This window comes from Pleurodeles waltl, chromosome 4_1, assembly GCF_031143425.1.
Source record: "Pleurodeles waltl isolate 20211129_DDA chromosome 4_1, aPleWal1.hap1.20221129, whole genome shotgun sequence".
NCBI lineage: Eukaryota > Metazoa > Chordata > Amphibia > Caudata > Salamandridae > Pleurodeles > Pleurodeles waltl.
This window is the reverse complement of record NC_090442.1, coordinates 481,963,935-481,987,377: the sequence shown is the minus strand read 5'-3', so window position 1 is coordinate 481,987,377 and position 23,443 is coordinate 481,963,935. Positions and strand designations below refer to the sequence as shown.

The 23,443-nt window shown below is 43.5% G+C and overlaps 1 protein-coding gene across 1 annotated transcript in view; it reads left to right on the top strand.

Moving 5' to 3' along the window:
• The window catches only part of PTPRQ (protein tyrosine phosphatase receptor type Q), a 1,423,303-nt gene that overhangs the window by 222,232 nt on the left and 1,177,628 nt on the right, over positions 1 to 23,443 (top strand). Inside the window, exon 12 of the mRNA XM_069227528.1 lies at positions 18,335 to 18,432. Within this exon, the coding sequence (XP_069083629.1) occupies positions 18,335 to 18,432 (98 nt within the window). The remainder of the gene's footprint in view (positions 1 to 18,334; positions 18,433 to 23,443) is intronic.

Genomic DNA, 23,443 nt, shown 5'->3' with positions numbered 1-23,443 from the left:
GCACCATCCTTCCAATCACTAACTAAATGTGCAACCACATTGCACAGTGCACAAAAGAGATATCATGAAAAAGCGTAATGAAAGACACAATAAAGCCCTGTGATCGCGCCACGCCGTACTTTACATAACTTTCATTTTGCATACAGCATATTGTTCATATGCATGCATGCCTTTCAACCAGTTGTATTAGCTCTGATTTGTGTTCAGATCCACGGGTACCTAGCTTACATTAACAACTATGTTACTTGTGAAGCATTGATGCATGCAAAATCCAATCTGTCAATTCTTTGATTCACCCATTGTTCCCAAGATCATTCCAATGGGATATATAATCCATGCTGATAGTATTCTGATAGACCACATTGTTTTTCGTTCTTGATAATGCCAGGTCTGAAAAAGTCAAACAGATAGCTATGCGTAAGTGTTAACAATTTTTTGGAGATACATGATGCACTCGCATATTTCAGTCTTGGTATTTCACCACGTGAAATACATTCGTGCGTGCACCTTCTTATCATTTAATACTCACATAAATTCGATGACACTATCCACAGTAGTTTTATAAAGATTGTGTTAAATAACATCTGTGAAGTCTGTACACAGGTTTTGTAATGCATGAAAGAGACATTCCTTACATTTAGGCACAGATGCTGTGTGATCTCGTTTGCCATTACCAAAATTATGGTGTCATCTTAATAATTTTTGGGTCCTGGGGCGAAAATACGTTGGGTGCCTGTGTGTGGAGCAACTTTGAATTTGTATCTGTGTTTCAGCTAGTTCAAGTTCTCATGATGCCAAGCAGTATTGAATTATACTACACGTTAAAATGGGGCACGCAAAACAAGCTGAAAGCTCAAGCCGCACTGTTTCTGACAGCCAAACAATACCCAAAGAAAGATTGAACAAGCATGGAAAAAGCCATTTCTTTTTGCGCTTGAATCTAGATCGTTCTGTCTTGCGGTAACAATATTTTATTAAGAATTAGGGGGCATATGTACAAGCCCATCGTGCCAGCGGAGGATCACTTTTTGTGATGCTCCGGGTGGCGCTGTGCAGTGCCACCTTGTAAATAAAGCCCCTTGACACGCACAATTTGCGTGGAAGGGGCGTGCAATGGGTTTTGCTGTGGGTGATCCACAGCAACAACCATTGCATTTAGACACTGCCCCAGATTTACGAGATTTTGTAAACCTGAGGCTGTGCCAAAATCTAACACCACCCCAGGGGTGACGTTAGCATGGCAAAATTAAGTTTATTCCTCCTCCTTTTTTGCTTTTTCCATGTGTGTTGCATTCTGCAGCACACATAGAAAGAGAAAAACGCCAAAAAAATGTTGTTTATGTGCAGTAAGTTGTCCCTTCCTGCACATAAACATTCATTAAAAAATGACAGTGTGGTGCTTCTATGTGTGCTGCATTCCGAGCACACATAAAAGTGCTAAATCACCATTATAGATTGTTTATGTGCAGGAAGAGACACCTTCCTGCACATAAACAATCATTCCCCTCAAAGCAGACAACCTTAAACTATGGTGCAAGGATGCGTGGGTTAGCGCAAGCAGCTAAATTTAGTGCCGGGGTAGGGAAAAACACAGGGGTGAGCTGTATTTTTGTAAATAGGGTGCATCCCTGCATTTCTAAAGTGATGCTGTACGGTGCTGCAAATTTTGACGCAGCACAGCGCAGCGCCACTTTTTTGTAAATTTGGCCTTAAGTGTCTATCAAGCCTGTTCCTTCCATTGTCGGACATACATAAAATGGGTGAATTGGTGAATGTTTAGTGGTCTAATGCATAACATTAACAGAAGACACATACACATAGTGCTTGGAAGTGCACCTTTAATTGCCAGATATTCTTGATCCCAACTAAATCCCCCTTCACAAGTGGCATACTCTCTGCATAGTGAAAATAAGAGCACTGCTTAGAGATTTTCAATATGGGTGAAATCCGACAAATCTCTCTTTATATATTTTCTGGCCTTGTCCCTCCTGTCCACATTCCCCAGTTATACTAGGAATAGTAGGGGGTGTGAGAGAGGACAAGGGCACAGAGACAAAGAGAATGGAATAGCAAAAGAGATGAAGTTGAGTGAGCATGGAGATAGAGATGAGGTAGCAAGATCAGTGAGGTATGGAGAGAAGCAGGACAAAGAGAGAAAGCGGAGATAGCCATAAAACAACATAGAGAGAGGTATAAGGAGGAGGAGGTATGTAGAGAAAGAGAGGTGGAGGTATAGTGAGGTTGAGATCCTAGAAATAAAGAGAACAAAACATAGAAAGAGTGAGAGACTGGGGTAGAGGCAGCTAGACAGAGAAGTGAGGAAATGAGAGTAGTATATTGAGATGCAAGGTAGAAAGAGTAGTGTGTTAGAAACAGGGATAAAAGGATAAGAAAATGATAAGACGTACATAAAGGTATAGTAAGACATTAGATGAAAGGAAGAGAAAAATGAAGAGGTTCTGAAAGACAGAAAAAGAAAGGTGCAGAGAGAAATTGAAAGAAAGCTAGATAGAAGTACAGGGGAGAAAACTGTGAGATTGATAGGTAGAAAGACCAGGGGCTAGATGTAGCAAAGATTTTACGTGTCGCAAACAGCGATTTTTGCTGTTTGCGACGCGCAAAACCCACATCGCGATGCCCATTCCCAGTTTGCGAGTCGGTAACCTGGTTACCGTCTCGCAAAACGGGACTGCGAGTCACAAATAGAAAGGAGTGTTCCCCTTCCTATTTGAGAGTCGCAGCGCAACGCAGGATTGCTTTGTGACCGCGAACGCGGTCGCAAAGCAATCGCAGTTACCACCAGTGGCACACTGGTGGCAACCCATTCGCAAAAGGGACCCCTCCACTTTGTGAATGGCATAGAAAATATTTTTTCCTAGGGACCACTGCCTGCTCTGAAAAAATGAAACAAACATGTTTCATTTTTTCAGTTTGTAATGCATCTCGTTTTCCTTTAAGGAAAATGGGCTGCATTACAAAAAAAAAACAACTGCTTTATTTAAAAGCAATCACAGACATGGTGAGGAAGAAGTGCTGCCCTGCCTGTGACTGTGCTTTGTGGAGCTTTCCTGCAGTGCGGCTTATGCCAGAGTAAGAGGGCAAAGACTGGACTTTGTGTGCCTTCCATCTTGTGAAGAAATCTCCAAGGCCTTGAGTTAGAGCTTGCCTCCTGTTGTTTGAAGTCTCAGGGACAGCAAAGACTTCTCTCTGCTAGCACCTGGAGTCTCTGGAGAGACTCCTGCTCTGACAAGTGGTGCCCCATCCAGTCCCTGGGCCCTTGAAAGGAAAGCTGGTGGAATCCAAGGAAATCGACTTCGGACAACTTCGGACCAACGCCGCTGCTGAATCCGGTAACGCAGCCTGCACCTGACGCTGTGACCTTCGCTGGAACGCGACACTCTCAGCAGGCCCGACGCCGCAGCAGCCCCGCTGAAGTCCGTGACTCCGTGGAAGTCGCTGCACCACGTCGTGACCGATGCCGCTCGAAGTGCGCGGATTCAACGTTTCGCACAGACGCCGCGATTCCCGACTTCGCGCATCGGCTTGTTTTCACTCTTCACCAAAGGTACTGTACTTGGGGGTCTACACGACTCCGTGTCCGGCGCCGCTGGTGTCGGCTTGTTGGGAACGACTCCGTCACGACACCGTGTTAACATCTCATCGAAGCATTTTTGTTTCTAAGCGCTATTTTTGAGTTTAATCTTTAAAAATTCATAACTTGACTTGTGTATGTCAGATTTTAGTCGTTTTGGTCTTGTTTTGTTTAGATAAATATTTCCTATTTTTCTAAACAGGTGTGTCATTTTGTAGTGTTTTCATTAAGTTACTGTGTGTGTTGGTACAAATACTTTACACCTAGCACTCTGAGGTTAAGCCTACTGCTCTGCCAAGCTACCAAGGGGGTAAGCAGGGTTTAGCTGAGGGTGATTCTCTTTTACCCCGACTAGAGTGAGGGTCCTTGCTTGAACAGGGGGTAACCTAACTGTCAACCAAAGACCCCATTTCTAACAAGCGGCCATCTTGGAAGTGTTAGAACCCCTTTTCTGATGTTACAAGGTAGAAATGAATATCACAAGACAAAAATAGAAGATGGACCAGCAAAAAGTCGCCAAGCAAGAACAAAGATTAGACCTGATAAAAGCAGTGCATGAGGGGGTTGCTTCTGCCCATGCAGGTGTGGCGGCTACTATTTCCTTACTGCAAAAATGCTATTGGTGGCCAGGTCTAAACAGACCAAACAGTATGTCCTTTGTTGTGACATCTGTCAACAAATAAGAGAGTCCACCTTAAAGCACCCATCACAGACACCCGTCCTAATTTCAAACAAACCACTACAATGTGTGTACCTGGATTATTGTGTCCCCTTAACACCTGAAGGTGCATACAAACTGTCACAGTGTCCTTTCCTCGGGATGTGCACGCAGCCGAACAACAGGCCCACCTTCCGGCGTCACCAACTCAAAAAGCTATTATAGCACAGAGTTGTGGTGAAGCCAGTCGGGGGAAGGGAATTAATAGTAGGGAACAACAGGGAGAGAGATCTGAAAAGGAAAAATGGTTAAGCATGTATGTATATATTTGTTCATAACAGCATTAACATTCAATTATACATTTAGACAAAGGCATCTCCGTGAATGCAAGTGTTGAGACCCTTATGGAATAAATAAAGGCGTCTTAGTGGATGCAAGTGTTGAGATCCTTATGGAACAGACAAAGGCATCTCCGTGGATGCACGAGTTGAGACCCTTATGGAATAGACAGAGGCGACTCCGTGAATGCAAATGTTGAGACCCTTATGGAATAGACAAAGGCGTCTCCGTGGATGCAAGTGTTGAGACCCCTATGGAATAAAGAAAGGCGTCTCTGTGAATGCAAGAGTTGAGACCCTTATGGAATAGACAAAGGCGTCTCCATGAGTGCAAGAGTTGAGACCCTTATGGAATGGACAAAGGCGTCTCCGTGAATGCAAGTGTTGAGACCCTTATGGAACAGACAAAGGCGTCTCTGTGGATGCAAGTGTTGAGACCCTTCTGGAATAAACAAAGGCGTCTCCATGAGTGCAAGAGTTGAGACCCTTATGGAATAGACAAAGGCGTCTCCATGAATGCAAGTGTTGAGACACTTATGGAATAGACAAAGGCGTCTCCGTGGAGGCAAGTGTTGAGACCCTTATGGAATAGACAAAGGCGTCTCCATGAGTGCAAGAATTGAGACCCTTATGGAATAGACAAAGGCGTCTCCATGAATGCAAGTGTTGAGACCCTTATGGAATAAACAAAGGCGTCTCAGTGAATGCAAGAGTTGAGACCCTTATGGAATAGACAAAGACGTGTCCGTGAATGCAAGTGTTGAGACCCTTATGGAATAGACATAGGTGTCTCCAAGGGTGCAAGAGTTGAGACCCTTATGGAATAAACAAAGGTGTCTCCGTGGATGCAAGAGTTGAGACCCTTATGGAATAGACAAAGGTGTCTCCATGAATGCAAGTGTTGAGACCCTTATGGAATAGACAAAGGTGTCTCCGTGGATGCAAGAGTTGAGACCCTTATGGAATAGACAAAGGTGTCTCCATGAATGCAAGTGTTGAGACCCTTATGGAATAGACATAGGTGTCTCCAAGGGTGCAAGAGTTGAGACCCTTATGGAATAAACAAAGGCGTCTCCATGAATTCAAGTGTTAAGACCCTTATGGAATAGACAAAGGCATCTCCGTGGATGCAAGAGTTGAGACCCTTATGGAATAGACAAAGGCGTCTCCGTGAATGCAAGCGTTGAGACCCTTATGGAATAGAAAAAGGCATCTCCGTGGATGCAAGAGCTGAGACCCTTATGGAATAGACAAAGGCGTCTCCGTGAATGCAAGTGTTGGTAGAATCATGATACTTCAGAATGTCATTAGCCTTAGACCAAACTGGGCATGGCCCTTCTCTGAATCATGGAACAGGAACAATTAGTAAAATCATGATACCTCAGGATGGCATGAGCTCTAGGCAAAAAACTGGGCATGGCCCTTCTCTGAATCATGGAACAAGAACAATTGGTAGAATCATGATATTTCAGGATGTCATGAGCATTAGACAAAACTGGGTGTGGCCCTTCTCTGAATCACGGAACAAGAACAATTAGTAAAATCATGATACTTCAGAATGTCATGAACCTTAGACAAAACTGGGCGTGGCTCTTCTCTAAATCATGAAACAAGAACAATTGGTAGAATCATGATACTTCAGGATGTCATGAGCATTAGACAAAACTGGGTGTGACCCTTCTCTGAATCATGGAACAAGAACAATTAGTAAAATCATGATACTTCAGAATGTCATGAACTTTAGACAAAACTAGGCGTGGCCCTTCTCTGAATCATGGAACAAGAACGAACTGAGATCCCTGAACCTTGAAAAGGCAAGAACTTGGACCATGGACATACTCTGAACATCAATCATGCAACTAATATGCATTCATAAACATAAAACGTTTGGTCTCAGCCTAAAAATTTGATTATTGGACCAAGGGCGCTTTACTCATGTGAACTGAAGCACTTTGATTGCTGTGCCAAGGGCGCTTTACTCCTGTGAACTGAAGTGCTTTGAATGCTGTGCCAAGGGCGCTTTACTCCTGTGAACTGAAGCGCTTTGAATGCTGTGCCAAGGGCGCTTTACTCCTGTGAACTGAAGCACTTTGATTGCTGTGCCAAGGGCGCATTACTCCTGTGAACTGAAGCGCTTTGATTACTGTGCCAAGGGTGCTTTACTCCTGTGAACTGAAGTGCTTTGAATGCCGTGCCAAGTGCACTTTACTCCAGTGAACTGAAGCGCTTTGATTGCTGTGCCAAGGGCGCTTTACTCCTGTGAACTGAAGCACTTTTGAATGCCGTGCCAAGTGCGATTTACTCCTATGAACTGAAGCACGTTGAATGCCGTGCCAAGAGCGCTTTACTCCTATGAACTGAAGCGCTTTGATTGCTGTGCGAAGGGTGCGTTACTTCCTGTGAACTGAAGCCCTTTGAATGTCCTGCCAAATGCGCTTTACTCCTGTGATCTGAAGCGCTTTGAATACCATGCCAAGAGCCCTTTACTCCTGTTAACCGAAGCGATTTGATTGCTGTGCGAAGGGTGCTTTACTTCCTGTGAACTGAAGCGATTTGAATGTCGTGCCAAGTGCGCTTTACTCCTGTGAACTGAAGCGCTTTGAATACCATGCCAAGTGCACTTTACTCTTGTGAACTGAAGCGCTTTAAATGTCGTGCCATGTGCGCTTTACCAGTGTGGCCTGAAACAATTTGCTCATTATGCTAAGGGGCGCTTTACCTTTTGGAAGTAACGACTTCCTTCAAACTTGGATTCATCAAGACCTTACTGCTACGAGTACGACCTCGTTTTTGAATGCACCATGGAAACAAGGATACTTCGGTTGGATGACACTCTGCCATTCAGGAACTCAGCTCTTCTCCAGAGAAACCCCCACGAGGTCTGGCTGCATCGAAGTCTTCAAAATAGTGAGCAACGTGCTTGGGTTTGGCTGGGCTTTATAGGCCTGTCACACACGAAGATGGCTGCTGCCTCTAAAACATGGAAATTGTAGTCCCTTCATGGATTAGCACTGATAAATGCATCTTGTCCACCAATGACGTGAACCTGCAGCTCTATGAGCTTTGCCACATGGCAGACGACATTGATGGCCACCTTTGGAGCAAGAGGGGATGACAAGTGGTGCGCAGAAAGCGCTGCAGAGCCGCACAATGGCATTTCGGGCGGGACCTGGACTGCGCATGGTTCTATTCCTGACACAAATACAGCTGAGTCACTATTGATTCTTGCTACAGATATCTATGGGTATGGCCACAGTGAGAAGCTGATGCTCAAACTGTTATTAAACATTTGCAAGTCTTCTTTGGGACTTTGGTAGTTGCAGCATTCCATTTGGGCCACAACCCTGCCTTTGCTTCCTGGACGTTTGGGGACACCCTGGCTATGATAGGTGTTCAACCCCATTTCTCGTCTCCCTACTAGAGGGAAACGCGGTTGTGGAGTGGAAACAACAAGACTTAAAGCAATCATGTCACGACTTATGTGCTGCTTTACCCTGGAGGCCGCAGAGCAAGTGGCGTGGATCCTGTTCTTGAATGTTCAGCCTTGGCCCAAGTAGGGGCGACTCTGGTAGCCACGGTGCTGCAGGCAATGCGTACACCAAGAGCAGGCCGTGTCCCTCAGAAGTAGCGCCAGAGGGAAAAAAAGACCCTGAAAGGGGAAAAATCCTCGACAAAGATAGGTTCCTGCAACAGGAACAAAAAAGAAGAGGTAACAGCAGGAGCAAATACAGGAAAAAAAAAATACTGGAACAGGAATACAAGGAAGCAGGAGCGAAGACACCATCCAAACAGAAAGTGTTGCAGGAGAGAAAGAATCACAGCCCTTAAATACCAACAAACAGGAAACGACCAACAGGAAGTAAAGGACACCATCTTAGATAGGGAAAAGCACATAGAACAGAATGGACTAGGAACTATAGAGAATAGGGAACAAGGAATGCTGGGAAGAGAAGGGTAACATGGGAAGGGGAAAAAACATAAAGGAAGGAACAATCAGATGTCCAAAGAAAAGAATAAAAGAAAAGAAAGGAACAGGTGAGTGGGGTGTCAGACCTGCCTAGACACGCGGTGCATGAAAAAAGAAAGAGGCCCCATGCCCAATTTGGGGCCTCTTAAAGTTCAAAGCAGACTGGGGGCGCGGTGCGTTTGAGGACCACGTGCTGTGGCTGGAGCCGAATGTTCTGCTCGTGCCGCGCGCAGCGGCGCGACAAATTCTTAATAGTGAGAGTACTAGGTGCGGGTTGCAGTTGGCTTAATCACCTCATGGAGTCAATAGAGCACTTAATAATCTGCCCAGAAGGACTTTGGGAGGGCGTACCCCATATGATGTACTGTTCGGCATACCTATGCATGTCCCCCATCTTGATGGCTCTGGTACTGTACTGTGGCGGAAGACATAAATGAATGTGTCACTGTCTTGCAGGAATTACAAGAGTTCTGTGATGAAAACTCATCTGCACGTGCTGCCTCTTTGGGAATGAAGGATTCACAAACAACACCAACGGCTGAATTCCAAAATTTAGGGATATAGTGTGAGAAAAGATTGCTGTAAAAAGGAATTTGGCCCTTCCTACCGAGCACCGGTTGCAGTCCTGAGAATATACAGTACTAGAACTATCATCGTACCACTGCTGCCTGGTTCCATAGCAAACCGCTTTGTTTCAAATGACAATGTCAAGTTACACCATGGGCCAGTCCTGCATAGTAGACCACGAGGACTCCAAGGTAGTTCCCGAACTCCTCTCACTGCCAATCAGGCTGTGCCGCTACACATTTTAAGCAACACTGATGAAACCACCCTGAGCTTGGGGAGGGTGGAAAAGGAACTTTCATTAGTACCTTTCACTACATCAACGACAAAAAATGTCCAAAGTTATAAGCAATCTTATTCAAATTCTACACAAAGAGATGGAAATGTCCTCTATGAAGCACTAAGGGATACGGCTGCAAGTTCTCAATTTCCTACATCGGTTCTGGTGTTTGCACAACCTGCTTCTGGGTATTTTGCCAACATCAACAACTTCTTTTCAAATTCTTCAGCATCCTCTGCAACACCTGTATCAAGAGCATGTAAGTTACTCAATTAGCTTAAAAGGAGCTATCTAATTTGCCCATGGATTTACATGTGGAGTCCGTTTCTGGATTGGTTTTGTCATTGTTTTGTTTTTACTAATATATGGTCATTATTTTCCTGAACACTGCTGTTGAACTGGTGGATGAGGTTTTAAAGCCTTACCTATCCTCATATATGGTCCAAAAGACCTGTCCCTCATGAGCATTTCAGTTATTCTGATTCCTGATGGGATAGTTTGGGGTAACGTGCTATTCAATATATTCAGACCAATGGAAATAATCCAAATTCTATTTGTATTCAAAGTTTCTATGAAAGCTATAATAACACCAGGGGTTGTTTCTGATTATTGGGATGTAAAAACAGTTAATTCTATGCTTTCTGAGCTTGAATATTATACTGTGTTTGAAAGTGAAGATTTTTATCAAACACCTGCAAATTATGGGGAAATGTTCAGTTACCATCATTACGAACATCATTTTATGCATAAAGATAGCACCCCATGAACTGCTTATAATTATACACAATTGGAACATTGTCCAACTTTGCCGGTGTGGAGTTCCAAAGCATATGTTGAAAAATGTGCATATTTTATTGAACATGATATAAAAAATGCTGAGACTAATTATTTTAAATTGCCGCCTATGAAAATGCAGAATATTCTGTTAACAGATGTAATTAATTCTTATTTCTTTGGTGGCTGCAGAAGTCCAATTGGCTGTAGAAGGGTATAAGGATTGGTTGTGATCAATTGTTTAAAGAGTGTGTGGGGAACTAGAGATTGGCAAATACAGAGACTGGAAGCTTTTTTAGAGCATGCCTTATTCAGTTACAAATTATATTTCTAAATGAAACTGTACAGCAAACAAGTTGTTTAGGCTTGGTGAAAATTAAGGAATTAAATGCACCCAGTATTCAGTCACCAACTAAATTTGATAAATAGCAAAATATTTTAAATGTCACTAAAGAACAGCTCATTGGGAGGGTTTAAAATGGAACATTTAATTCAACACTTTGAGGTCCCAAAGGGTGGGTATTGTGGCCAGTGGACACAAATGGCTGTCAGGCGCATTTTGTAAACTCCAGAGGGGGTTTTAGAGTGAGCCGACCTGACCCTCATTGCAATTCACAACAATATTCTGACATCATCACCACATAGAGCGTGGGTAAACTATGTCAACAATGGTTGAAATATTCCACATTAACAGTCGTTAAAGAACACCTTAGTCTCCTATCAGAAAACACAGACTTACAAGCCTTTCTGTTAGGCCTCTGAAAACCAGGCACAAAGCACTTCTTATATGCACCATATGATGAAATTTGGGAATTATCCCAAATAGAAGCAGCTGCCTGGTTGAGGCAGATAAATCAGGAAAACTTGCAGAAAGTTTTAGTAGTTGTAAATAAGGGTATGAAATTTTGTCCACCTCCACATACACACTTAACAACATTGTCTCATCTGCAGTTGATGTCATACAAAATGATATGTCATTTTTAGAGCATGAACAGAGTCAACTCAGGTCCATTATGCAATTAGATTGGACGTTACAAGTTCTGAAACGGGGTCACGTGCCCTGGCAACTTGTAAGCTCCAGGGACCCGTTTGCGGCATTTAACTTGATGCAACAGCAATCAAAAAAGGCTAAGAAAGAAGCAACTTATAATATGCTTTACTTGAAAAAGTTATAAAAGTTGCCTTTCACTGTGGCAGAAATACCATCCGCAATTTGGTTAGTACATGGGGTTATTAATCTGGCCATTTCAACACTTCAATTCACCTGGTGCTTGAAACACATTCCTGTAGGAAGACTTGAGAAGCTAGGAGTTGTTACATCCATGAGGTGTAGATGCTACCCTTTACGCACAAATGTTTCAATGGCAATGAAAAGGTCTTTCTTAGCGGAAGTGAATGTGAGACTTCTGTGAGCCGTTCAATGATATGCAAACAGCTGTCCTTGAACAGAGCATGTAATGCTTCAGCTGCAAATTTAGCTTATTATCTAAAGGGTGTTCCTATCCCTTCAATTCGTCTGGTGTTCCGTTTGCTCTAAAATGGGAGTTATGTGATGCTGAATGGAGAAAGCTGTTGTGGAATGCGAGCCTCAGTTGCCTATGTAGTTTCGGTCTCCCAAATGGTGACTTGTTGCCGGAAGGTGCTCCCCCATGTGAGAGATAAAAGTAGCTACAATTTGCCCTCATATTGCTACTTTGAATATCAATTTTGACAAGCTGAGCAGACTGATGGCTCTTTTGTTTCAAAACCAAATGGTGCATACATCTGCCTACGAGACCTATGCTCTCTAAATGGTGAGGCCACCACAGATATACAGTCCTTTTTAAATACCAACTTTCCAAAACATTTCAGGAAAATGTATAAATCACATTTTCAACACGTCTAACACTGCTTGGATTACACATTTCTTTAGGGCTGTCAATTCTGATTTTGCCAGTGCCTTCTCTTCTATCTGTGGCACAATGCCTCCCGCCATACACTCAATTTTTTCAAGTGTTTTTGGAGAATTCCCTGTTATTTTGGCATTAATTTATGGTATTTTGCTGTCGCTGCTTTTCCTTCACAATGGCTGCCCCATCTCAATAAAGAGTACGATGGTGCTTCCACCAGTCCAACTACGTTGTGAAAGCATGATACAGTATTTTGGAGTTCCGCTCCTGGACGACCTGGAGTCTAACTGGTCTTTGTCATTCAGACCGGTTCTGAATTGCATGCAGCCTGTCTTTCGATGATTGTGGTGCTTATTTGATCATGCACCGGAAGTGTGTCTTGCTATGCAGTGTGTACCTTCTTTGGACACAGGTCTGTTGGTGTTCTTGATAAGGGTTCATTACCAATCGTGCACATTGATATTGCAATTGCTGCGAGAGGCCTCCTATGAGATACCCTTTGTGAATCACGTGGCTCTTGCTGCTTAAACACCTGCTACTGCACAGAATGCTGCCGCCTTGGCCGGAGCTATGGCTGAGGCAACGGAACATGAGTGCTTCCTCGCTTTCCTTGTCAATTACTTTGTTGTTTTAATACCTGCCAAAGTGGGGTCTTTCCTGGATTCAATACCAATCGAAGACATTGGCGATTTTTTAAAAGATCACAATTATTGTTGATCTTATATCATTTGGCCTTCATGTGTATAGCAGTTTTTATGAAGTTTTAAATTGACACTTTTTATTTGGCTCAACTTTGGTTTGTCCTGCTTGTCAACATTTTATCTCTTTTATGTGTATTTTAGCTGGCTTTTAGTAGTAATGCTGGAATGGTGATTTTAATCTTAGGTTTTATTGTGGACCTCTGCAACTTTGCACCGACAATGGGGAGGGTATGTGGGGTCATTTTAGCATTTTCACAGGAACATTATTTTAGCTCTGGGCCTGGAGCCTGTGCCCTTTCACCTAGTTACATTTCATTTTATTCCTCTTATTATTTTAGCACAGCTACATGTTAGTGGAGATGTTTTATTATTTCCTATCAGTTGCCCTTTCACACAGAATTTAGTATTCATTTTTTGGCACAACATTTTCATCCTGTGCTCAATCTAAGGCTGCACACAATAGTTTACAGGGTATTGCTGGTAAAAAGAGCATAATGTCCACCCTATACAGGCAAAATATGTGTTGCCACAGCTGGGCAGTCCTTGGAACATCAGTTGTTTTATTATAAAACACCACACTGCCCCCACCACCTTAGAGGGGACATTCCAGCCAGTTTGCCATCTCATGCTGTAAGTTGTTGCAGTTTCTACTGAAACTCTGGATTTTCTCTTTATCTATGTGGGAGGACACCCAGCAGTCCAACAGATCTCTTCTCTGCCTACAGTACATGTATGGGGACTGGATTTCCTTCTGGGGACTAGATGGGGAGTTTGGGGCCAACACTGCTATAGCTCTCATGTAGAATCTTAGTAGTGCAGGTAGGGATTTTAAAATCACTATTGTGACAGTATGGTGGGGCTCTTCCTTTGTTTGGCTTACCTAGTCACTAAACTAATGGTATTGTGTTTCATTATCCTAATAATTGCGATTCATGCCATTTTACAAAGAATGCAGTTGCTTCAATACATGTTTCAAACCAAATCCTGCTTCTGTTTGTCTTTTTGTGTATGAGATGTGTATAGCTGAGAGAAAGGGTTATGATCTGTTTCACCACAACTTCCCTGAGGAGTCCTAGAGTGTCACGGGCTAGGCTGTCACAACTCACCTTTACTCTCGGGTTCTGGTGAGGTGCTGTTAGCTAGACAAAAGGGTCAGGCTGACAGCTGTCACACTGTGTGGGATCAGACTCAGTCCCCCACGCTCTGCGGTACTGCAGCCGAAAATCCAGCAGTCTCATTTGTACAACGAGAGTCCGACAATGATTGGTTAATTAAGCCAATTTTAGCCATATACCCAGTGAACAATATTCTGACTTCAAGGTTGTTTCAAATGTTTGTGGGAGAGGGAGACACAAAAAGATGGCAGTCTAGACTGCTGATCATTGACAAAGAGAGTAGTTTTACCGTAAACATTGTGTTCTAGCAGCTGTTTCAGCAGCTGTAGTGGGCACACCTACTTCATTATAGTCATCTTGAAAGGCCACAATGCAGTTTTGATATGTATGTTCAGAACTTTATTCTCACAGGGTAGCAGGGAAAACGTAATAATGACCTGGACTAAAAAGGCCTATTTCTGCCCAATAGTTTTCTATTTTCTTAGCTTTGGGCTTCAAGTACACATCTTTTGCTGAACTTTCAAATTTCATTAAACTGTTCCATATAGTGCATATGTAGGAGGGTGGTTTTAGGGAGTTTATCATCAATACCAATGAGGTATAAGGATAGAGCATTCTAATATGCAGTTGTTGTACAAATGAAAGATCAGTTTGGAGCTCAGGAAGTTTTGAACCTCAGGGTTTTCATATATGAATTTTGCTACTGAGCTAACTTAGCCCCCATGAAATGGTGAGTGAGTTCAGGTAAGGCAGGATGATTGTTTACTCTGTAGACTTTTTTGCGATTTCATTGCCTACCATTGGCTTATTCCTCCAGTCAGTGCAAGGCCTTGACCCAGAATTGTGTTCATGGTCCATATGAAGTGAAGCATGCCAAATGCATGGGAAACCAAGAAAATAAAAAAGTTATGACTTAAAAGCACAAAAAGACAATGATGCTAAGAAGGATGAACCAGACCTGCAGCTAGGCACGCTACTGCTGCTACTATATTCACTACTATTAGACCACTAGGATGATACTGCTAAGGTTACTGACCACAGCCCAACTTCCTCTCCTATTATTCATTGACGTTATTGTTGTCTTGATCATATAGAGCACTCCACTGCCTTTTGGCTTTGTTCGCGCTATAGAAATACCATGTACATTGATACATACATGAGGTCATGGGCACGGCCATTAATGTTTGAGAAGAACGTTTTGCTATCCTCTGATAATTTAGTGTACACCCAGATTTAGAGAATGGGGCTTATGGAAATTAAGCCATGGTGAATCTCACATTAAAAGGTAGGGACCATTTAAATGGACATTGTGCCAGATATACTGAGGTCCCTGCCATGATCTATGCCCTTGCCTCATTAGGAACCAGAATATTCTGTCTTATGCAGGACTGGATGTTTAGAAAGTACTCATTAATGGTCTACCCATCTTCATCGCCATCTAAGTATCATCAGTGTACGTCTGAAGATGTACATGCAGTCTGACTCTGAGATTGTTTGATGTTGCAGAGTCAGACTGCATGTACTTGTTGTAAAGAGGTGTGGAAATTGCAGCCGTGCATAAAACTTACTTGTGCAACATCAGGCTAACACAGATCTAGGCATCTTTTGTTACATTCCAGAAAATATAGTATCTATTCATATATCTCCTTCTCACAATTCATTACCTTTTACAGTTTCATGGTTCAGTAATAGAATTCCTTCTATTTCAGGGACTGCTTCTAAAGCTTGGTGAAATAAAAATATCTTGTCCCTCATATCTTTACAATTAATAACTCTCTGTACTATGAAAGGTCTTTCTTGCCCTCTGGGCAGGTTACAAGGCAGTATGACTCTCTCCTGCTTGGGCTATTGAAGGGAACAGTTTTCTTGGAGTCACTAGCACATCTGCTATCTCTGTCCCTTGAGCAGTCAACCAATCTCTTGTCCTTTGGATTGAAGTTCCAGCCCTTAAGTACAATCGGAAGTCCTTCAGACCTTTTTTTACAGGATGAGCTTCTTTGTTTATTTGTGGGGGAGTGCAGAATGTTTCATACTGCCTGCGGAATTGGCTGAACTTGGCAACTCTTCATTACCCTTCACAGAGTTCTGGCCAAATTCTGCCACTCATCACATGGCAGATTTATTTCCCACGAGGCTCTAGAAATGTGGATGAAATTTGGCATCCCATAGCACTATTTTCTAACGGTAACAATCAGAAGGCTTCTTCTTGAGTAGATTTGTTGCCACACACGTAGATTTTTTACTCGAGAGGCAGCAAAATAATTTGAATAGCCAAACCTCATGGTGCTGTCTTTGCTGATTTTTCAGCACTACTTGACCTACTGGTGCTAAAAATCAGTGCAAGTAGTGCAACAATCATATTTCCTCCCATTGACAGAACTCTGTGGAATCTTGGGGCATTTTATGTAACTCTGTGGAATTCTGTAGAGTGAAACTCTAACATTTCCGCCTACCCCTGTTTACGTCTTATCTTCCTATGTCCAGAAATGTTTTGATGAGGTGATGGAGAGCCTGTAGTCTAATACTGTGAATTAGTCAGTGATTGGAGACTTTCTCCAACCAAGTCCTTCCTAGCTACCTGCTACTCCCAAGCCCACCTTACAGCACTTACTTGATAGTTGAATGCAAACATTCCAAGAAACCCTAAATTAAAAGTGCCTGACCTCTTGTCCCACAAGAAGGGACTCTGGCTCTTTTTAAACCACTTCCTCAAATTAGGTGAAATCGCCTCTCTTTTCCACAGTCAAGAACTGTTCCCTCCTCCCCCTGCTGAGATTGAAGCCAAAATGTCTAGCATAGGTTGGTACTTAAATGAATTGGAAAATATCCTGTCAGACCCATTCAGAATCTCCAAGTTAAAAGATGTAGTGTGAAGGCTTGCCTTTGCCCTGCCAACTGTTCCTGTCCCTTTTCCAGATGACTAATCCCTAGTAAGTGGCAAGTTGTTGACAACACCTGTGCATTCCAACACCCAGAGGCCAGTATATTGTCATCTGCATAGCAGGGTCATTAGCTGCTGCACGGAATATGTATTAGACCTGTAGGTGTGAGATGAGTGGCAAAACTGATTCTAAGGCAGTTTTTGATCTGGTAGCAAAATAGACACTTTTATAAGTTCCTTTACCACTAAAGATATAAAAAATCAACGTTCACCACCAAGAAATGTCATTTTTAAAGCTAAGTGAAAAATAAGTTTAAATAATTTTGCTACTTTTGTCTCAGGTGAAGATGTAAATGACGGGTTTTACTTCTACATAGGCATGTTCATGGAAAATGTAGTAATACCTACACAATGAAAAAGGTTTTTGTCTATCTATCCACCATAAGGCACACTATTTTCAATATGTAGTGTGCCACCCTTTACATACTTACATCTAGTGCTGTCAGATCACAAGGTATATGTTAGGTGATAACTAATTCATGTATAAAAAAAAAGTTTTCCTACATGCAAGGGCACTTTTCCATTCCATGAGGTGCTGCAGTGATTTTAATTTGAAGCCCCACTAGAGCACAATTGTTCTTTTGGCATCCATGTACTTGTATGAATGTAGGTGGCGTGCATACCCTAAGCAGACAGCATATGACATTTAACATCCGTGTCACTGGTGCAATTCCTGTGCCACACAACAGGTCTCTCTCTCTCTCTTTCTCTCTCTCCCTCTCTCTCTCTCTCTCTCTCACACACACACACACACTTTCTGTCCTCTCTGTCCCCCATTTCCCTTTCTCTCTTGTATTTAGTTAGGCATAGAACTTCCGCGTTGGCTCGGCAGTCCTACATCCTGGGGAGTGAATTGTCATCAGTACCTGTCAGAAACCATCTGGAATTCCTGAAAGGAGAAAATACTAAGGGCCTTTGCCTTTCTAAATATCATACAAGAATAAATCCATGCGAAAAAGTATTTTAAATAGCATGTACCATTTGGTGACTATTTTCCAGTTTCTGATGATTGTTTTGGATACTAGGTTATTTGCAGTGAAAGCATATTTTGAAGTGCAATATATTGTTTTGAAAATTGGTAAAGAAATGTATGAAGACAATAAACTGGATGAATAATTGTACTTACATGACGTATAATATTGCCTTTGTGTTGTTAAGGGTACCTCCAATCATTATGTACACGGGTGAAATTGTTGTTTTCTTACAAATTTGTCATTCGTGCAAATTATAAATGAGAGTCTGATTCTGTAGTCGTATAATTAGCCGAGTCCAACATCTACATTCTGTCTCTAAAAATGCAAGTTCTCAGGAGTTGGTACACCAAGCACCAGGAGATACAATTTGTACAGTTTCAGTGAGTTTAGTGAATTCACCATTTTATGTTTGTATGCTTTTCTTTGGTGCTGCTTTTGCATTTACGAGATTCTCTTGCGTGCTTCGTTTTGATTGGTGTAACCTTGTATAAGGTATAACTTAAGAAACATAAAAGTTGCATTTAAAAATTGGCCCCTTCAGGTCCTGAACCACCCTCGGATGTGCAAGTGTTTGGGCAAGAAGAAAGTACATTGTATCTGTCCTGGAAACTGCCACCGGGGCACTTCGAAGCATTTCAGGTGAGTGGGTTCTGTTTTCATGATATAAAAAGCATGAACAAAGCTTTTTATTTTTATTTTATTTACATACGGCCCAATTCTCAAAGATGTTGCTTTGAGCAAGTGTGTTGTTCTCTTATTGTGCTTCTATCTTAGTCCTTACTTCCAGCAGACTCATGGTTTGCTACTGGAACTCACTAATAAGATAGAAGTACTCCAGTAGTCACAGCAAAGTCAGGCCCCTTGTTTTTATAGTTTAGACCTGGCCTCATGGACATCGAAGCTCTGTGTATAACAAACATTTACAAAGTAGAACAAATACCTTGTTACATAAAGGCAGGGGCAAGCCCATAGCAATGCATCACATAATAAAAGTAATTTACAGTCAGGAGTGCAATACATGAAGTGTGCTATGCAGTTTCAGTCAATGTGAGCATAACAACATTGATTTAAGAGTTTAAAGAAATGGCAGAAAAAATTTAACTTGTCATTGCTACCTAGGGGAAATGATGCACACTGCCAGAAACGCAGCACCCGTTTTCCCAGTGCTTTAAAGAAGATGCTGTCCATAGAGGTTTTGAATTACTCACAATTCGAGTGTTTGCAACTGGTATAATGCAGCCAGTGCTTGCATTTCTGGATGCATGTTTCTAGGGGCCAGATGAACCAATACTAGGAATACCGATTATCTAATTGTGATTCTCTCCAAATTGCATTTAGTAAATAAGTATTCCTAATATATGAAACACTTTTGAGTTTCATTATCGATTCCTAGTGAGTCACAAATAGGCGTACCTTATTCATATTAATGAGGTAGATCGCAATTTGCGACCCATTAGGAATCACAGCCATCACAAGGATTATGGCCTTCTGAGGTCAGCAGACCACCATGTCTGGGATTGCTTTCTAAGAAAAGCAATTTTTTTTAAAAAACTGCAGCCCGTTTTCTTTAAAGGAGTACTGCTGGATCTTAAAAAAATAGCTATTTGCATTCTCAAAGGGGAATGGGTCCCCTGAGAACTCCTTCCCCTTTGGGAATGGGTTACCACCAGTTTCAAACAGGTGGCAAAGTATTACTGTTTTGTGACCAGAATTTGGTCGCAAAACAGTAATACATACCATACCGATTTGGTATTTGGAAGGGACATTGTTAGAAATTAGGTTTCTGGTTGGCAGAGCTATGCACCCTGTCCAAAGAGGAACCACAAGCCTAGTCAGAGTAAGCCAGATACACAACATAACTTAAGCTGTGATCACCGTCTGGTAGCTTAGCACAGAGCAGGCAGGTTTAACTTAAGAGGCAAGGTATTAATCAGTCAATCAATCAGCATTTGTAGAGTGCTCCACTGTCTCCCCGGGGAGTATCTGGGTGCTGGGGAATGAGGTCTCCACTGAAAAGTCAGGTTTCGGGTTTTTTTCTTAAGTCCCTTAGTGAGGGTGCTGTATGGAGGTGGAGGGGTCGGTTGTTCCAGGCCTTTTATGGTGATGTACGAGAAGTTATGGCCATTGCTGCGGCTGTGATGGATTTGGGCTGTGTGTGCAAAGGCCAGCAAGGAGGAGGACAGGTGTCTGGTGGGTTGGTGGAAGCTCAGTCGGTGGTTGATGTAGGACAGTCCTTGATTTGTAAGTTTGAGTCTGGATCATAAAATGGCAGTTCTTTGGATGGAGAGCCAATGGAGGTTTCAGCAGTGGGGGTGGGGTGGTGCTGTGGGTTCATTTGGGGAGGTCCAGGGTGAGCTGGCTGCCACGTTCTGTATGGTCTCGAGTCTTTTGAGGAGTTGGACAGTGATGCTGGTATAGAATGTGTTGCCATAGTCAAGGCAGCTAGTGACAAGGGCCTGGGTGACAATTTTGCAGGTGTTGATTGGGATCCAACTGAAGATTCTGCAAAGCATGCGGAGGGTGTGGAAGCAGCATGAGGCAACTCCATTGATTTGTCACTTTATGATCAGCTCGCTGTCGAGGATGATGATGAGGTTGCATGTGTGGTCTGTTGGTGTGGGAGTGGGTCAGAGTTCGGCTGGCTACCAGCTGTGGTCCTATATGGGTATGTTTCTCCTGAAGATCAGCACTTCACTTTTGTCAGAGTTGAGTATGAGGCAGTTTGTTTTCATCCAGTTGGCTACATTGGCCAGGGCATTGCAGAAATGTGTTCTGCTGTTGGAGGGGTTCTCTGTGAGCGAGAGGATGAGCTGTGTATCATCTGCGTGGGCGATGATGTTTAGTCCGTATGATCTGATGATGTCGGCCAGGGGGTTTATGTAGGTGTTGAACAGAGTGGGGCTGAGTGATGATCCTTGGGGGTATGATGCATATGATGTTCTTGGGTTCAGAGTTGAAGGGAGGCAGACGGATGCTCTGGGTGCGTCCTGTCAGTTAGCAGGTAATCCTTTTGAGGGCATTCTCTTGTATGGTGATGTTGTTGAGTCTGTTGATGAGGGTGTGGTGGGATACGGTGTTGAATGCAGCTGAAAGGTCGAGGAGGATCGGGCAGCGGTTTCTCCATGATCCAGGAGTGCTCTGATGTCATCCATCACTGTGATGAGTGCAGTCTCTGTGCTTTGGTTAGCAGGGAATCGAGATTGGGAGATGTCCAGCAGGTTGTTTTGTTCCAGTTATTTGGTGAGCTGTTGGTTGATGGCCTTCTTGAGTACTTTGGCAGAGTAAGAGAGGGATAAGTTAGTAATTTTTGATGTTCTGGGGTTGACAGAGGGTTTCTTCAGGATGGGACTGATTTCTGCGAGTTTCCATTTGTCCAGGAGGACTACTATGGTGATGGAGGTATTGAGGATGCTGGTGAGTTCTATGCTGATGTGGTTGGTTCCAAAGTTGAACAGGTGGTGGGGGCATGGGTTGGTGGATGGCCCAGAATTGATGCATGACATGATGGCTGGGGTGGATTGTGTGGTAAGTGGTGTCCATGTGGTGATTGTGGTGTTGGTGCGCGCTGGGTGGTCGAGAGAGCTGAGGTTGAGGCCTGTGGGTTGAGGGTCAAAGCTGTTCTTGGTGGTGGCAATCTTGCTCTGAAAGTAGTCCCAGACGCTGTCACAAAGTCCAAGGGAAGGGTTGTATAGTGTTCTCTATGGCTGTCGGGTCGGAGTACTCTTTGACTATTCTGAAAGGTTATTTTGTGCAGTTGGCCTGTCTGTTGATGTGGGCTCTGAGAGGCACTCTCTGGGCTTCCTTGATTTGCCGGTTGTAGTTGTTGAGAGGTGCTTTGTGGGAAGCTCTGTCGGAGGGGTTCCTTGGTGGACTTGCTATTGTTGGTTGGGTCGGTAGCAGTTGCGTTTGGGGGTTCTGAGCTCTGGGGTGTACCGGCTGGCTTGTCTTTGTTGGTTCTGGCTGGCCTCAATGGGGCAACTCTGTTGGTACATTCGGTGATCCAGGCGGAGAAGTTCTGGATGGCCTATTCTAGGTCTAATGAGACCTTGGGTTGGGAAGTGCAGAGGATCTGCATCTACTGTGTTTCTGTTACCTTGACCCAGTTGTGGTGATTAAGTCTTCAGTTCTGGTGATGGTCTGCTGATCTCAGGAGATGGTGAAGATGATGGTGTGATCAGACCACGTGATTTCCGTGACGTGGCTGAATTTGACTCTATCTCTGGACATGAAGATGGGGTCAAGTGAATGTCTGGCTTTGTGCATGGGTTTATTAACCAGTTGGACGAGGCATATGCTGCTCATGTTCTCCATGATAATGATGGAGTTGGCTTTGTTGGGGTCGTCAGTGTGGAAATTGAGGTTACCGAGTAGGATGTAGTTGTTGGAGTTAATGGCTAGAGGGGAGATGATATTGGGGATGGTGTCGCAGAAGGCTGGTTGAGGTCCCAGAGGTACAAGAGTGCCTCTGAGTATTGTCTTGACATTGGTTTGTAGCTGGAAGTAGAGGTGTTCCCTAAGAGCCGTCCTTAGTGGCAATTCATTGGATGGTGTTTTTGAAGATGATGGCAATGCCTCTGTCATGTTCATTGGTGTGGTCTTGCGGTGGCTATGTCAGAATTCGAGGAGGCGTATAGCCATGCTTCGGTGTTGAAGGCCACATCGAGACCGATGGAGGTGATGGTGTCCCAGCTTTTCGTGACATGTTTGCAGATGAAACAAGCATTGAGCGCGATGCACTGGCGCTTCTCCTCATTGTTTGTGGTGCGGTGTGGGGTCCTGTGTGGGCTGGCTGCCACACGTTGCAAGAGAAGCGGCAGCATCGGCAGGTGAAAGGTTCTTCTGTTGCTCAAGGGGAGGTGGTGCAGCAGTTTCTGTTGCAGCATGTGGGTTCAGCGTCAGGAGCTCCTCTGTGGTGTAGTAGAAGGTGGAGGGAGGGCCAGGGTTCCTGGCGCTGGGCACGTATAAAGTATATGTGCAACACTTCAAACAGAAATAAAGTGAAAACACCACAAAAAGACTCCACACCAAGTTAGAAAAATAGATTATATTTTTAAAATAAAACAAGACCAAAACAACAAAAATCCAATAAGTAGAAGTCAAGATATGATTTTTTAAAGGAATAAATATGACAATAATGCTTAGAAACAATAAGCTCCTATTCGGGTGTCTGATTGAACTGGACTGTGACAAATTCAAGAGCTCAGGCCAACCGCGATGGTTGCCAGGCCACTACAGGACCCATGCAGGGCCTGTTGAGCAAAATGACCTTAATCCTTGTCCCAGCATGAGATGCGTTGATGATCTGCACATGGTTTGAGGGTTCCGCCCGATTTCTCCATGCAACTGGGGTGATGCATCAGGTCCGGAAAGCGAAGTGCCGGTTCCGGGTGCAGCAGTTCCAAATGTGATGCACTGGGTTAAGCCACACTGGAGGGGGCAATCTTCTCTATGCAGTGGTGGTGATGCGTTAGTTCTAAAGCGGTGGTTCCTGAGGTGATGGGGTAGTGCCAAGTGCGGTGTGCGGCTCAGTCCCTGCAACAGCAGTGATGTTTTGATCCTGATCATGCAGCAGGTGATTTGTCGGTTCCGATCTGCGCAACAGCGTCAATGCACAGGTTCTGGCAGATACATCACTTTATACTCACTTCTA